At 34.0% G+C, this 18,592-nt stretch overlaps 1 protein-coding gene across 3 annotated transcripts; it reads left to right on the forward strand.

Annotated features, from left to right (window-relative positions):
- Positions 1-5,338: 5,338 nt before the first annotated feature.
- LOC107012261 lies at positions 5,339-11,605 on the forward strand. Of its 3 annotated transcripts, none has more exons than XM_015212050.2 (14): positions 5,339-5,860; positions 6,011-6,122; positions 7,096-7,282; positions 7,375-7,630; positions 7,855-8,070; positions 8,156-8,242; positions 8,330-8,464; positions 9,001-9,120; positions 9,274-9,521; positions 9,648-9,728; positions 9,943-10,174; positions 10,405-10,503; positions 10,596-10,781; positions 11,079-11,605. In XM_015212050.2, exons 1-14 carry the CDS (start codon positions 5,543-5,545, stop codon positions 11,175-11,177), a joined length of 2,376 nt encoding a protein of 791 aa, XP_015067536.1. In that variant the 5' UTR covers positions 5,339-5,542; the 3' UTR covers positions 11,178-11,605. The 3 variants fall into 3 exon arrangements, with proteins under 3 accessions (XP_015067536.1, XP_015067537.1, XP_015067538.1); XM_015212051.2 differs by having other exon boundaries at positions 5,343-5,860; positions 6,025-6,118; XM_015212052.2 differs by having other exon boundaries at positions 5,719-5,860; positions 6,025-6,122.
- Positions 11,606-18,592: the final 6,987 nt, after the last annotated feature.

The following is an 18,592-nucleotide window of genomic DNA, read 5'->3' on the forward strand; positions in this document are numbered from 1 at the left end:
GTTTTTCTACTTAGGCTTGTTAAGCAATAGAGGACTATTGCTTAACGGTAAGATTGATAACTCTTTCTTACGTTTGGTGTAATCGTGTTTCGCTTTTGCTTTTGAAGATTAGTGAAAACGATTGAAAATCCTGTGAGACAGGTCGTGGTTTTACTCCCTTAAGCAAGGAGGTTTCCACGTAAAATCATTGTGTTGATTTTACTGCATTTAACTTTCTGTTTTATTCATTAGTGTAGTAAGGGACCTGGTCCATTACTGTTAAGTAAAGGCATACATTCTATCACATTCTTCTTCATCTTTTTACACAAAGTGCAGGTGGTGATGGCTAGAGGATATTTCCTAAATGAAGAGCTTGGATGGTTATTCCGAAGCTTAAGTGTGTCCTTATGATTAAAGGACCTTCATGTTAAGATGTTATTTAAGTTCATGCAATAGTATAGAAGTATTCATTTATGTTGTTAAGGTTTGTGTCCCTATCCTATTCTATTCTATTCTATTGATGTTGAGTCTAAGATAGCAAGACGAGACTTAGTGTCTTAACTATGTACTTATGATATTTTAAATGTAGTGATATTTTAGCATTATGCTATGAAAAAATTTAAATTTTCTGCTAAATTTCTTTTACAATGCGATGAATGAACGCTAAGAGGCTTGTCCAAGACCTCTGAAAGGTCGACGACGTCAGTTACTTCTAGGGGGTGCTCCCCAGTGGTAACACATGGTACCACGCTCGAAACGTACGCCAAGTGTAGAAGAAAGGAATGAGTACTACCAACACGATACTCAACAAGTAACAATATAAACAAGGCATTACTAGCTGGAAAATGAGCAATCCTTTCATTCCAAGCAAACCTCCTAAAACTAAAACATGCATAGAAATGAACCCGACCTAATAGTTTCATGATACACAATTGACACGGCTTAACAATCACAGTTCAATAGTCACAGTTCAATAACCAACACACATAAAATATGTCAATCACATGTGTCAAATGGATCAATCACAAGTATCAATTTTCTTAATCACAAGTAACAAGTAGATCAATAACAAGTATCAAAATGCATCAAATCACAATAGTCAACTCTTTCCCGAACTATTACCCTTCAGTACAATATCACTGATCGAAATCATTTTTCTTCGTCTTTATGTCATATCACTAGATGAAACGATTTTCCTTCGACTTTATATCACATTACTTGCTGAAACCATTTTCCTTCAGTACAATATCACTAGCCAGAGCCATTTCTTTTTGATATTATATCATGTCACTAGTCAAAACTATTTTCATTCATCGTTTTACACATCACTAACCGGAATCATTTCCCTTTGAATTTATATTATGTCACTTGTCTTAACAATTGTTCTTGGGCATAATATCACATATCTCATCATGATGCACAACAATATCAATGCAAATAAGCAATTTCACACAATAAGAAAGAGACAACAATTTAAGCAATTCAAGTCCATAGTGATGTCATCTAAGTATATCATCAATCAATAAAATAGGGTCTATAACAAGGCAATTCACAAAACATTATGATTAATATGTTACCTTTTCATTAGTACCTTTTTTATTCATTAAGACTAATCAAATGGAACGATGAATCCATCACCTCAATCTCATTACTCCCCAACACAAACAATGAAGGAAAATACATGATTCTACTAGATTTACAGTATTTATGAGATCACTTGCCTCAATCCATTCAAAAATTTAATTCAAGACTTGATTTTTTTTCCTTTCCAAATAACATCAAAAGTCACACAATCTAATTCAATCAAACAATCATAATAAGATTCCCTAAATAGCAATATTCATATCGTACACTTTGAAAATGGGTCTATCCTCTCGAAAATTCAATTATGAAAATGAGGTTTGAATTCAAAAATCTTTAATCAAAAACATTATCCAACACATTTGGAGATCATCGGTGAAAACCAATATGAAAAAGAGTTAAAATCAGTTCACAATCACCATTTTAGTTTAAAACTCAAGTTCTTGAAAATTCATACCATTTTTCAATCAAAACATAAGTTTTAATGTTAAAATCCATAAATAATTAAGGAAATTGAATTTTAAGGGTTATAAAAACTTACCCAAATAATTTAGCACAAGAAATTTCTTCAAAATCGCCTCCAAGGATTTTACAAAGCTCAAAACGAGGAAATAGCTAAAACTCCAAAAATGACATGTAAAAAAGGGTCTTAGATGTCGTTCGCAAAATCAAACTCCGGATAAAAATTTTACCTTCGCGATTGAGAATTTAGAGAATGTGATACACCCCGTTGCGATCACAAAGATCAAGGAAATTGACCTCTCGTGAACGCACCAATGCTTTGCTGAAGTGGTGCTTGCTAAAGCAAGTCATCCATCACTAAAACCAAAGCACACAAACAACATAAAATATCAACCAACTCTGAAATTATCAAATGGATCATCGAGATTTGTTCAGAACCCTTACACACAAATCATATGTACAAATGACTAAACTCGATGTTTCGGACTCAATGAAACCATTGAATACGAATTTGAGGTCTTCTTTACTCGTTATTCATGAAAGTCACAAAAAATAAACATAACATCTAAAAATGCTAAATAAAGCTCGAGATCTTTGAAAATTCAACCAAGACTTTACTTAGGTCTAATATCATCCCTCGAATCCAACAGAACTCTCAAAATTTTGATTCAAGCATCCGACCCCAAATGTTAACCTAAGTCAATCTAAAGGCTAAAACCTCTATTTTTCAAACTAGGGACCTGAAATCCTCAAAATGACACCGAATCTAAAACCGACTCTTATACCAATTTCTATATTTCAAGACTAACGGAATCGATGGAATTCTATTCTAATACTCGAAGCCCCAAAAGACATCGAGAATTATTTTTTTAATGACTTTAACCTTTGAAGATAAAAACATACAAAATTCTCAACTTTATAATCAATGTCTAAAACCAACTTTCAAAAATCAAACATAAATGGCTCAGAATCGATATTGGAAAGGGCAAAAAAAATAATTTTTTAAAAAATTTCAAAAATATCCTTTCAGGTCATTACATTATCCACCACTAAAAATTATGTTCATCCTTGAATATCAAGTAAAAAAAGAGATGAAAGACTAGAAAAGCTGAGGATATCTAGCACACATATCACACTTTGTCTCCCAAGTATCTTCACCAATCGAATGATACTTCTACGACACCAACGCTAAATCAATTTCCTTGATACTAAGCTTTTGGACCTACCGATACAACATAGCTATAGGTTTCTCGTCAAAGGTCAAGTCTGGACTCAACACACTGAATCAAGTGAAATTAAATGGGACTCATTTGACACGTACTTTTGAAGCATGGAGATATGAAACACAGGATGCACAACTCAGAAGCTAGGTGGCAAGGCCAACTTATAGGCCACCTCTCCCACTCTTCTCGAAATCTCAAAGGGTCTTGCTGTTCTTTTAAAACCTCATCACACTTTTTATGGGTGATGCTCAGAACCAAAAATAGTCACTCTTCATAAATACTAGGACTGGAACTTTTCGGTCTTTACGAATCTTCTACCAACTCTGGGTTGTCAACACTCAACCATAAATCATATGAACCTGCTCCATAACATTTCTAAAAAAGTCTGTATCTAAAAGGGTCTATCTCATCCAAAACAAATTGATTGGATCTACACCGTATTTCATGCAACGCCTCAAAAGGGGTCATATGAATATTAGAGTGATAAATTGTTGTTGAAAGAAAACTCATCTTAATCCCATCTAGCACCAACATCATTCACACAAGCTCGGAGCATGTTCTCCAATACATGAATCGTCCAGTCGGACTGATGGAAGGTAATACTTATATCTAACTGAGCGCCCAAAACATGTTGCAAGGCCTTCGAGAAATAGAAGGTGAACAATGAATCTCGATTACAAAAAATGAAAATGGGAACTCCATGAAGTCACACAATCTGAATGATGTAAAATTGAGCTAATTTCTCCGTCGTATACTTCACCCAAACATGGATGAAATTGTTGAACTAGATCATCCTGTCAACAACCACCCAAATTGAGTCATGACCGCTCATGGTGGTAAGCAAACCAAAAACGGACATGATGTCACTTTTTATTCTCATCAAGAAAAATAAGCCTCAAACCAATTAAAACGTAGGAAATGCGGAAACTAAAACAAGAATAACATAAAAGTGAAAAACTTATTCTTTCAACTATAAGTCTAAAACCTAGTTGTCACATGTATAAGCCATTAATACATAAAGCAGGGAAATAAAAAATAATTATAAATTTCAATGTATTTGTTTCTCAAATAGAACAAAACATATATTTTAAGAAACAAGAGGGCCCATCAGCATGAAAAACAACTACCTCAGAAAAGTCCTTTGACAAGCGTAGGAAATAGGAGAAGAAGAAGAGTAATCACATGGTGTCGGACTTCGAACCTACACAAGTGTAGAAGCAAGGATTGAGTATCAACCAACACGGTACTTAACAAGTAGCAAAATAAACAAGATAGAACTAGCTAGAAAACGAGTAATCTTTTCAGCCTAACCATACCTCATCAAACCAAAACCTACATAGAAATCAATCAAACCTAAAAGTTTCACGATACACAATTCATAAGTCTTAACAATGACATCTCAATATTCACAATTCAACAACTAACATGTATCAAGTATGTCACACACAACTGTCAAAGGGATTAATCATAAGTATCAAGTGAATCAATCACAAGTAACATTTAATTTGAATTATTAGTTTGATAATTCATACAATTTTCCTAAATAAAACAAAGATAATAACATATTATTATTTTAAAAATTACATAAAATAACATATATTACAATAATTAACAACTTAAAATATCTATGAATGATGTTAAACTTTTACTAACTCTCCAAATTGTGTCAAATAAATTAACATAAAAAAAATAATAAAGTGGGCCCATAAGCACGGGCCCTATATCGAGTGAATCTTCTAGATGATTCATGTATCCATCCGACTTAATTATTGTATTATTGAGGCGCATTTGTTATTATGTAAAAATTAAAGTTTAGATTACTTTTATTTTACATTAAAAGCTTTTAAATTTATAGATACTCATAAAATAATTTTAATAAATTGTAGCTAATTATTTCATCTGGTTTAGTATGACCAATTGTTCATTATTATTATATTTTACATCATTTTAATAAAAAAATACTTTTAGATCTGGCAAGTAAAAAATAAAACAAACTTGTACTACTATTGTTTGGCAGATGGGAGGGAATTATTTATTTTCTAATTTTAACCATATTCAAAGTTTTAACATTAGAAAAGCAAACTGTTAAGTGGTGTTTCTTCTGTGACAGTAATGTAAAATTTTGTTGTTAACTGGTGTTGACTAAAAGCAATATAAATATGTTAGAATCTATTTCATTTTCATCTTCATCTCAGATCCCAAACTGCTTATTTGAACATGCTTGTTGCTTAAAATTCTCGAATTGGTTTGTTACTTTTGGTTTGGTATATGGTTAAATATAAAGATTTGAAGAGAAAATGATGTTGTTTAATAAGAAACGCATGTTTTCATGGTCTACTGTGACGATAATTGTTTTAATAGTGACATTGGTTTCAGTTGTTCATTTGTTCTTCTACCCTTTTGTTCCTTCTTTTGATTACTTTAGGCAGTATCAGAACTCTTGTATACCTATCAATTCTACTAAGTCAACCCACAACAATATTATATCAAATCAAACCAAATTTGCTGTTGATATACACAATGGTGTCGTATATCGTGGTGCTCCGTGGAAGAATGAGGTTGGTCAGTGGTTAGCTGGTTGTGATTCAGTTACTTCTGCTGTTAAAGTCATTGAGGTATTATGAAACTGTCAACTGTTTTCGGAACACTTATCTTACCCTCTTTTTATAAATCAATTGGTAAAATCTGTCTATCGAACAATTTGGTAAGTTATGTATGTTGGTTCTGGTAAAACTGTTTTTTGAGATGATTTAGCTTATTGTAAGTGTACTGGTATCAGCAAATTGGTGGAAAGAGCTGCAGGAATGATTGCAGCGGTCAAGGCATCTGCAATCGCGAATTGGGTCAATGCCGATGCTTTCATGGTTTCACTGGTTGGTAAACATTCACTCTCTTTATATCAACATGCATCTGGGAAATCTGATTTTGATTTGTGTGTCCATGAAATGGTATGTAAAACTTTGTTAAAGAGTGTGGCACATGGCATACAGTGGATATGAACAAGCAGAATATCTCCCCCAAGAAACCAAATAATTGGGTTTATACAAGAGTCATTGTAAGAATTTTGTGCCGTGAAATATTAGGAATCAACTATTGTGGCTTTGATTTTGAACATTGGTTTTACAAGATTCAGAGATACAATTCTCCAACAATGCCCATCCAACTTTTCTTGCAAGTTGCATCTTAGACATAAATGTGTCTTAAATTCTCAAGAGATTGAATAAAAATTGGTTTTTATTGTGTTTTGATTAGCCAACAACTAACTTTCAAATTAGTCATTTTGATTCATGTTCATGGTTGTAATGGTTCGATCTCCTTTCGATTCATGCAAGGGAGAAGATACAATGTTATTTCCTAAAACAAAATATGAAAGCACATTTGGAATGTGACAACTTCTGATATCTTCCATACAAAGAAATATACAAATTAAAGGCGTTCTGTATTTACTTTGTTGCGTGTTTCTTAAACTCGTTTTCTCTTCTTACTATAGGAGTCTGATGTGGTTGCACCTGTAGTTAAGCACTTACCAGGTTGCGAATTCACAAATGCATGCGCACATATCACAAATTCTGGGCTATTGTAAAGTCATATCACAAATCCTGGGCTATTGTAAAGTCATACCTCCTGTTTGATCTGTCAATGACTTGTCATACAAAGATAAATAGTTACCTTGCCATTTTGTTATCTGTGGGGAGAGGAGAAAGATATCAAACAACTTCTGACACTAAGAATATCAGCTGGAAACTCTTATTTTTTCTAGGGTGAAACACAATCAAACTATGTCAAATTAGGCAATAGCTGAAATCTCTCATCTGATTTTCTTCGTTACTAACATGCTATATCTTTTCAGGTGAAGAATGTGCTGAGAGGCAGGAGTTGAGCTGCAACTACCCTAGATCAAAGGAGAAACCTTTTGGGCATTGGGTTGTCTCAATTTGTCCTGCTTATTGTGACACAACTAGAGCAATGTGCTTTTGTGGGGAAGGCACAAGATACCCAAATCGTCCTCTTGCTGAGACATGTGGCTTTACAATCAAGTAAGCCAAAATATTTCTCATTTGACCTTTATTTGCATCTATTCCATCACAAGAACCCTGGCAGTACATAATTGCGGTTGTATGTGATGTAGTCCTCCATCCAAACCTGGTGGTGCTCCTGTGACTGACTTCACAAAAGCTGATCTTGATGTCTTTACAACAAACGGTAGCAAAAGAGGATGGTGTAATGTGGATCCAGAAGAAGCATATGCCTCCAAGGTGCTTTTCAAGGAAGAGTGTGATTGCAAGTATGATGGTCTTTGGGGTCGATTCTGCGAGGTGTCTGTACTAAGCACTTGTATAAATCAATGCTCTGGCCACGGGTTGTGTCGCGGTGGATTTTGTCAGGTAAAGTCAGTCCTCATTGTCTTTTCTGTGCGGAATGTTTAAAAAGTATTTCATTAATATTTAGAGGTTGATTGCAGATTTTAGCTGTAATCGTTCATCTTCCTATTTTCACCAATATCTAATTTCCTTCTGACACTTTATCTTCCCCTGGAAAGTATGTTGAGAGTAACAGAGCTTTAACATGGTTTATTATGACACAAGTTCTTTTTACTTACATATTGCAGTGTGACAGTGGTTGGTTTGGAACAGATTGCAGTGTACCCTCCGTTTTGTCATCCATTAGAGAGTGGCCTCTCTGGCTACGACCAGCGCAGGTTACTGTCCCCGAGAATGTGAACAGCAAAGGAAATCTTGTCAATTTAGATGCTATTGTGGAGAAGAAAAGGCCCCTTTTATATGTTTATGACTTGCCCCCAGACTTCAACAGTCTTCTTCTGGAGGTTAGAACAATTTCCTCCTGCCACATCCTATCCGTTCACCTGGAGTGTGAAATTCTAATACCTATTAGCTTCCTGAATATTGTAGGGACGTCATTTTAAACTAGAATGCATAAACAGAATCTATGATCAGAGGAATGCTACAGTATGGACTGACCAGCTGTATGGTGCACAGGTATCTGACTGTATGTGTTTCTAACTAAGAAAAATTGAATGTTTGGGCAGACGTTGATTAACTCTTCTTATACTTTCTTTTTGGTAGATGGCACTCTATGAAAGTATGTTAGCTAGCCCCCATCGGACATTGAATGGAGAGGAAGCAGACTTTTTCTTTGTTCCTGTTCTTGATTCATGTATTATAACTCGTGCTGATGATGCTCCACACTTGAGCATGCAGGTATTGATGCATATTATTTTTCTGTATTGTTGATCAAACAAATAACCACTAGGATATAAATCTTGTTTAATTCAACAATTGAGAACCCATGCAATTAGTAGAGTTGTCTGGCTGTTGGCACTTTCACAGTGTCTGCCGACATCAAGCTAAACCATGATTTCCATTTCAGGTACCAAAAATGCCCTTTTTAGTTTTTACAAAGGAACACCTCTGTATGATTATCCATTCCTACCATTTTGAATCTTTTTTCAACTTTTACCTGCTTGAAGTTGGGTATTTGCAGGCTGACATAAATGTTGACTCCCACATCTGTGGGCTTTAGGTTACATGGACTCCTTAAATGGTTGACTTAGGCTCAATGTCTTTTCTTTAACAAATACCAATGGAGTTTACTTCTACTTTAGAGAATAGATATTTTTCTATTGATTGCAAGATCTTATTTTCAACTTATATATATCTGTGTTTCTGGATCCTTATACCATACATTTCATCTTGAACATGTATTTAGGTTACACCTTTCTTATGATCAATTTCAGGAACATATCCATGGTGGGTTGAGAAGTTCTCTGACGCTTGAATTCTATAAAAAGGCTTATGATCATATCATCACAAAGTATCCTTATTGGAGCCGCTCAGCTGGAAAGGATCACATCTGGGTATGTTCTCTATAAAGATGTCCACATATTAATATTAGATAATAGTAATTAGAGATGCTTAAACTTGCATTAAAAAGAGTGTACGAAAAAAGAAGCTGTAGTACTTTTATGGTATTGATTTCACCGGTGTCATCTTTTTTTCTGTTAAGGCAGTTCTTCTCATGGGATGAAGGTGCTTGCTATGCTCCTAAAGAGATATGGAACAGCATTATGTTGGTTCATTGGGGTAATACAAACTCAAAGCATAACCATTCAACAACAGCATATTGGGGTGATAATTGGGATCCAATTTCCTCAGATAGAAGAGGAAACCACACATGTTTTGACCCTGACAAAGATCTCGTACTTCCTGCTTGGAAACGACCTGATGAAAGTTCTCTAAGTGCTAAATATTGGTCCAGGTAGTTTTGCCTTTCAATTACCATCCATGAATCACATATATTAGGTCTCTATCAAGCTATAGTTATTTTGAAATACAGCAATAGTTCAGATTTTATTTTATATTGACCAAGACCAAATATGTGCAGACCTCGTGAGGAGCGGAAAACATTCTTCTATTTTAATGGAAATCTTGGACCAGCTTATGAAAATGGAAGACCAGAAGATACGTAAGTGGAAAGCTAATAAGATTTGGATTTCTACTGCAACACATGAAGCACAATATGTTCGAGAACCTAACCTCTGGATCTCTGACAGCTCAATTATTAACCGTTATTGGTAGAAGAGAGCATGTTGGCATTTGGACTGTCAGTTTACAAATCATCCTTAGCAGTTAGCATGCAGCTTGTTTAACATTATGTGGGCTGTTGGTGAAATATGCAGGTATAGTATGGGTATAAGGCAAAAAGTGGCTGAAGAATTTGGATCAACCCTTAACAAGGAAGGCAAGCTTGGCAAGCAGCATGCAGAAGATGTGATAGTGACACCACTACGTGCTGGGAACTACCATGACGAATTGGCAAGTTCCGTCTTTTGTGGGGTTATGCCTGGGGATGGTTGGAGTGGACGAATGGAAGATAGTATTTTGCAAGGATGCATTCCTGTGGTGATTCAGGTACTTTATTATGTCATGCTTTATTCTGGAGGATTGTCACAGATAATTAAGCGCCTTAATATGAAGCTTTGCATATGCTATTGGCTGCTTTTGACTTATGGCCTTTTGAAGCTCTTGCATACTTGTTGTGCCCTTTAAGAGTGATTCATTTTTCTGATCAAAGAAAAATTTCAAGCTTGTTGAACATACTTCTAATTTGCGTCTCTTGACTTCCATTTCTCTACGTTCAGGATGGGATATACCTACCATATGAGAATTTTCTCAACTATGAAAGTTTTGCAGTTAGGATACGTGAAGATGAAATACCTAATCTGTTAAACATTCTTCGGGTAACTCTATGTTATCTTCAGTTCAATTTAGAATTCTTTGTTTCGTTCATATTTTAGCTAGGATTGCTAAATAATAAATTTACTTCTTGTAGAGTTTTAATGAGACAGAAATAAAATTCAAATTGGAAAATGTGAAGAAAATCTGGCAGAGATTTTTGTATCGCGATTCAGTTGTGCTTGAAGCTGAGAGACAAAAGGCAATACGTGGGAGTGTTGAGGACTGGGGCCTAAAGTTTTTGCAGCTAGAGGAAGATGATGTCTTTGCCACATTCATACAGGTATATGTCATGTTTTCTTTAATACTGAGACTGAGTGAACATACTATCTTGGTTTATCTTAATATATTCACCTCACCATTATTATCCTCCCCTCAAAGCCTTGACATCTTTTTATATTCCAGTATTGTCTTTTTAACTAAAGGATTCTGTTGAGTTCTTCTTTCGCCAATTTGAAGTTTGACTAAACCCTTTTACCATTCTCACATCACTTCTTTAATTGAAAAGAACTCTGTTAGCTTCAACCATGCATCTCTTGTTTGGGAACGGTATTGAACGGCGTTTCCTTTATTTCATTAGGTGTTGCATTACAAGTTGCATAATGATACTTGGAGACAAAAACTTCTGCAGAAAAAGGAATTTGGATTACCTAAAGAATGCTTGATTAGAAGAGAGTGAGAAAACAGGATTCAACACATGGAGGGTTTTGCTGTGGATTAAATGCAGTGCAAATAGCTAGTGTATACAACTCCAGTAAGGCTTTTTTTATCAGTATACCAATTATGAGTCAGCATTTTCTGTGGAGGGACAACTTAAGGCAAAAACATGTATTTTGTTCTTCTTAGTCAGGCCATATTTTATACATGTAAATGAGTTAGCTTCCCTAGGAGTTATATTTTGTACAAGATCAAAATTAGGGTACGTGCCTTACTCTTTGTTTCATGTTTATAGAGAAGTCATATATCTGATTGATTCACAAAGGGGAAAATAGTTAGTAAATGGAATTTGTATGATGAGATTGATGTGAAAATTTCAGGTCATTGTGTTGTCAAAGAAGTAGAAGATTGGTTCTATATCCAACAAATTTTAAGTGTTGTTTGTGCAAATGAACCTTATACCTTATACATTTTCATATACTAGCACTAGCATTGCACGGGCGTATCATATGTATAGTATACAATGTTCCAAAATAGAAGTAATATTACTAAATTAAAATTGAGGTTTGAGTATGTGTCAAATATTTAGCTTGACCAATTCTTTGTTTTAGATATACATATATATTTCAGAAGCATAATTTGATTTTAATATATGGACAACATCACCTTTGGAGAAAACTATTTCATTTCTTTAAGTTTCTACCATATCTTCGTAAAATTGTAGTCTTCTCCTATTTCCTGACATAATATTTTCTCAAATTAAAATGAACACAAAATAATAGAAAAAAAATATGGAACCATACATAGTCCATGAAGAAGGAACACGAAAATATATTTTCATGCAATATTCACTATAGTGTTTCATTAGATTAAAATCTCTTGTCACCAACCCTTTACTTTATTTGTTCATTTTTACTTACATATCTATCAAAAGTAATTATTATCATGTCTATATTATCATATTATAAGTAAAGGTGAAAATCTATTTTTGATTCAATGGACAATGTTGATGCCCGTTGTTTTAGCAAATTAGAAACAAACTGCTTCATTTGAGGGTAAAAAAATAAAAAAAAATCAAAGAAGAAATATCTTACCCAAATCATGTGACCTTTTTCATATTATTTATCATTATTGTCTTTCTGACAACTTTTTGTCACTGTTAACACATGGAAATCGTAAGAAAAAATATGATTGTGAATTTATGAATGATTTGCTATAATTTGTTCAACAACTCTTTCTTATGTGGTACCTCATATTTCGTTGAATTTTGAACTTAATCAACTGTTGCAAATAACCCTTAGATTTTTTAAGAAGAAGATTAGAACACTCAAAATTTGTAATTTAAAAGTTAGAGGAGACCCTCTATTTATAGCTAACAAATAGTAGTATGAATAGGTGCTAATTGTTCCTCATTAGAAAAGTTAAAACCTTTCGAAAAAGTCACTACTCGTCGGAAAAATCATAACCTTTTGCAAAAGTCACAATTCATCGAAAAAGGCACAACCCTTTGAAAAAGTCACAACTCATCGAAAATATCAAAACCCGTCAAAAACTCGCAACCCTTTGGAAAAATCACAACTCTTTGAGAAAATCACAACCCTTTTAATATGAAAGAGTATCTACATTTAATATATTACAAATAATAAAATTAATAAATAAAATAAATTGAGTACTTTTAGTTAGGGTATTATAGTAATAACATTCGATTTAGGAGTTTATGCTTTTAAGGTAGTATATATATATATATATATATATACACACACACATATATATATATATATATATATATATATATTTATATGCATAGATAGATAGATAGATAGATAGATAGATAGATAGATAGATAGATTGCTATAGATTATCCTTGTCTTCAATTTATTAGATTCAACAAAGAGCTAATATGAGTTAAATCTAAAGGTAGGATTGTTGGGTTGGGGTTGGGTCTACGGTCTTGGGTCCCTAGACATGGCCGAGTCTCAAGCTTTGTGTTAGGGTCAAGTCTCGAGTCTAGTTTCATGAGTGTTGGGATGGGGTTGAGGGTTGAGACTCTCGTCTGGGTTTTGAGTTAGTATTGGGCCGTGGTAACGTCTTGGGTCTAAGACCAGAGTTGGATCGAGTGGGGTTCGGGATTGTGAGTCAGATTTAAAGGTTCTAGTCTTGACGGATGGTAGGGGATNGGGGGGGGGGGGGGTAGGGAAAGGTGGACTATCTGAAAAATAATTGGATATCCCAATTTTAGCCCATTTTAGCTTCACTCATTTTAGCCAAAGTAACTTTTTGATTAATTTTAGCCTAATCCATATGTTAATTCAAACCATTTTAACTTGTTCAATTTCATTCCAAATCGTCCATTTGACATCCCTATCTAAAAGTGTTATTGAAAAGTTCCATGTTTTGGGATTCACAATAGTAACCTTCCTCGAGGCAAATTTGTTTCATTAACTCACTTGGACTTGAGGGACAACTTTTAAACACTATTTTTTTTCTTTGGTAACTAGGAGTTTATCTATATTTAACCATTAGTGCACATTTTTTACTAGTACAGGGTACATAACATTGAGAATGGAAGATGGAGAGTCATTAAATTTTTGAAACAAGTATTACTATTAGTCTACTACAAGAAACTTGGCTTAGATAGTTAGGGAGGTTAGACCATTGTATCAACACTTCTGAAAACCACTGCATCCTTCTTTCTCACCATCTATTTTTGTTGGACATGATTATGCATTATTATTTAATTATTGATTGTTACCATACAATTATAAATAGTTAAATCCATGTGAAATTAGGTCTTAGGCCTAACTCACACCCCAAAAGTTGCCCAAGCCTTATAAGGAGTCCACCCATCTCATTAACCACCGATGTGGGAAGTTTGTCATTCTTTAACACCCTACCTCACGCCCATTGCTTAGCATCTGGTGCGTGGACAATTTTGATTTCGGGGGGTCCCAACATCGGGTGAGACGGGCCCTGCTCTGATACCATATGAAATTAGGTCTTAGGCCTAACTCACACCCCAAAAGCTAGCTCAAAGGGAGGAGGATTGTCCAAGCCTTATAAGGAGTCCATACATCTCATTAACCACCGATGTGGGACTTTTGTCATTCTTTAACAACCCACAACAAGATTGTGGAACCATAAAGAATAACAAAGTAGAGGTAAAGTCTACTAATCCTTGAATGGTGTGCAAGCATGTATTTTTTTTCTTTCATTTTGATTGTGTTTTAATGGATGCATACATTAGAACTCGTCTTATTCTTACTTGTTGAACCAAAATCTAATGAATGGGGAAAATGATTATACAATGGAGATTTGAGGCTATCAACCCTTATTTAATAGCTTGACATTATCCAAAAATAATTAATTTGGGATCAAGGGTAAGGATTACTAAAACAAACACAAGTAGATGGATCATGTTGTGTGGTGATATTCGTATACTTAGGGAACCAACCACTTAGGTAAACTTAACCTACAGATTTTGCATGATACACACCTGAAAAGGTTACTAATATAAGATCTTACGACATTATGAACTCATGGAGATCACAGGACCATTGTTTCATCTCTCATTGATTCAAAAACATGTTCAGTTGATATTTGCTACTTCCTTACTTGTGAAGAATATAAGGATTTCCTATTATATCCCCCCCCCCTTTGGAAATAAGACTAAGAGCACAAATGACCACAATCGGCGTAGGTTCAAGTCATATTCCTTGTGGAATTGATTTTAACTTTAGTTAGGTGCTATATTTAAACAATAACCACTTTATATTTCCTTTCAGAGGTGTAAGGCGTATCAAGGTGTCGAATTAATTGTTCATCGACTAATAGTATCAAGTATTCTAGCCTCGTTTGAGGAAAAGCTATTACATTGTAGTTGATAGAATCAAATCATTATTAATGATCTTTTTTCCTAATCTATACTTCTATGTCAAGCAAGTGACAATACAAACGAGTTCCTTATAATGTTGTCAACCATTTAAAGAAAACATTAATTGTGAAATGAACTTGATACACGATGATTACCCCTTTATTAAAAGGTATTTATTGTAAAGAATTTGTTATCATAATCTGTACTCTAAGTCTCATAACCCGAGTTATGAGTTTATTTACTACTAACTATAATAAATTAAACTATTAAAGAACATGAATGTAGAAGAAAATAAGAAGAAAAGTTTATTAATGTAGCTCTTGCAATCGAATTTTGTCTATTCCAAAATTAAATCTATAAAGTAAACCCTAGAACCTAAGAACAATGAATTCTAATATGTATGAGTAAGTTGTTATCCTCTTTTAATAATTTGTAACGCAACAACATCCAAAAATAAATAAGTGAATAAAAATAATATATATATCGAAATTATATTCTCAATCGGAATATGTTTCGACTAGGTCTAACTCAGTCTACTAGACACGAAGTTATCATGTGGGGTCCATCGCGAGGGATACTGCCTCACAGATTGGGATCAATTTAGACCCTGCCTTCTTTTGTTGAGTCTCTTAAGTTTAGTTTCTGTCACAATTCAAAATACACCCTAGATGTGACATGGCGTACAAGATTCTGAGAGGCCCTATACAAGCCACTTACATACATACAACACAAAATAATAGAAAATACGAGAAATAGAGCAATATTCCTCATATCATAAAAGAATTTGGCATAAAAGTGAAAGTATACTCATAGTCTTGACAAACCAATCAATCACATCAAAAGAAGTGGTCCACGTAAAACGTCAGAAAACTAAAACATAATTAAAACATAGTAAAGGTGACATGGTCCCCGAAACATGAGGACTCACAAAATCTTCACGGTCAAGCACACAATCACTAGCAACGAGCGGGAGGAGGAGAAGCGTCAGACCCTACATTATGGGACAATGTAGGCACAAGTATGCATTAATACATGAAATTCACTAAGTATGAGGGATATGCATAAGAATGTAAACATAGCCATAAGGGGACATACAGGAAAACTTGTATGCATGACCAAGCTAAAACATAGTAAAACCTTGAAAGAAGAATCATAAATCATGAACATGGTCAATGTATTTTAAAACATAAGGAAAGCTTCATAAAATCTTTGAAAGTAACTTAGTTTATTTTGTGGGATATTTATTATTAGTTGATATAGATGACGTGAGCTATAACGTGAAAGTCGGTGTCTTGCTCCCGCACCAAAAGAGATGCCCTTACTTGCCAAGGCAAGGACCATAAACTTCTAGCTTAGGTTGATCCACTAGTATGTCTTTCTAAGGCAAATTCTACGGGGGCATGTAGTTAGAGATAAGGAGATTGCCACTAGAGACCCCAACCTCTACTATTGGGAGAACCTACATCTCAATATCCTCTTGATGCTAAGTAAAATTCCAATGCAATAGTCATATTCATAAGCATATCAACATACATGGAAAAACACAATTAATTTACTAATAAAGCTTAAATCATCATAGTGAAGCTCCTTAAATTATGAATGATGCATGTATGAGAAAACCTTTTACCGAATCATGATCTCTTAATATGTGAGAAAACCTTTCACAATTTTTATTGATACTCATCTTAGAAGCAATACTTAAATCATAAACCATCTTTTCATAAATCATTCATGACTTTCATAAATAATTATTTATAAGTTCATAGTTTTTTATAAACGCATACTCTTTATGAATTCATAGTCAAAATCATGAATAATGCATGGGTCCATATAAAATCAGTTAAAAGTATGTAATGAAATCTAATTATTGATAAGAAAACTAAACCAAACAATTGAATCATAATAATTAAGACTCATGGAGAATCAGATGAAACCCAAGCCAATTTTGATTAAATAGAATTGGAAACTTGAAAATCTTATGAGGCCCAATGGATTGGTTAATTCCCACATACTTTGATGATCAAACCCCAAAAGCAATGGAGAAAAAGAAGACTTAAAGCTTGAACTCTAGTTTTTTTTTTCTTGAAGCTTGAGAGAATTTAGAGGGGATGAACTTAAATGGGATTTGGGGATTTGAGAAGATGAAAGGATATGAGTACATTTAGTAATAAAAGGGTAGTTGTAGGACTTAGAATTAAGGTCAAAACGATATAGTATAGGCATTAAATGTATAGGAGAAGACCTAAATACCCTTAAGAAATAACTATCGGATGGAGCTGCGGCCCATAGAAATTTCTATGGCCCTACTGGTCAATTGTAGAATCAACTTGAGAAACCTAAAAATTCAATCATTTCCCACAAGACCCCTCTACTGTCTGTCGTTCATTCTACGGTTCGTTCACAAGTGCAAGTCCAAAATTTCACTAAGTCAAGATTAGTTCAACGACACCACCATATGACCCGTAAAACCAACTATGTATGATCCGTCAATCCCTTCTCGTAGACTAAAGTCTCAATCAATTACTCTGGACCACCCCTAAGGATCAATCCTACGATCCATCAAACTTCCTATGGCTCATCCTGTCAAGTTGTAGGTCGAACTTCAAAAGTTTGAAATTTCAGAAATTTAACTCAACTTCTATGATTATCTTTCTACGTCTGTATGATTGGACTCGAAGTTCATTGCTGGAAATTCTGCAACTTTTCCTTTCTAACTTGACTTTCCAATTTTCAAGGTGTTACAGTTCTTGAATGTTATGATGTGGGGGCCATCTTAGGGTCCTTCCTGCAACTCTTTTTGCTTTTATCTTATTTTGGATTATTTCGCTTTAGATTCTAATCCATTATATTGGTCTTTTTTAAAACTAAATTTTGGCTTGAAATCATCGTAATCATGTGTATTAGCTATCACAATATATAAATTATAAACACATGAACATTCACAAGATTATGCTCAGATGTTGGCTAAATTATGGGTAAAATATGATGTTTGAATATGTATATGTACCCATATTAGCTTTGAAGGTTGTTCTATATGATCACAATGCATTGTCCAACTTATGAGACCAATCAATGTGGCTTGCGTTCACAGTGTTTGCCAATATACTCTTGATATCTTGGTTAAACACTTACACTTTACCGTTTGATTGAGGATGATAATTAATGTGTCCACTCTATTAACACTATACTCAGCCAAAAATGAACCAAATAGGCTATTAATCATATATTATTATAAGTGGGAAGCTCCTAACCTCAAAGTTGATTTACCATTTTACCCTTATTTTACCTCTAAAATAAATTAATATTAATATCTATTTAATTAATTAAATATTAAGTAAAAGTTATATTTAAATTCATGCATCAAATAAGATCTTAATGCATCATATATTCATGTACTAATTAAATGTAGATAATGAAGAGTCTAATAACCTTTCAATTTGTAAGATAAGTGGGGGTAAGTGAAGAGTCAATCAAACATACTCACACCACATTATTTATATTCCTTGTGTTATTCAAGTTTGTAATCATCTTGCATTCTACAGTAGGTTAGTCTACATCCCTTGTAA

Source organism: Solanum pennellii, chromosome 3 (genome assembly GCF_001406875.1).
Source record: "Solanum pennellii chromosome 3, SPENNV200".
Taxonomy (NCBI): domain Eukaryota; kingdom Viridiplantae; phylum Streptophyta; class Magnoliopsida; order Solanales; family Solanaceae; genus Solanum; species Solanum pennellii.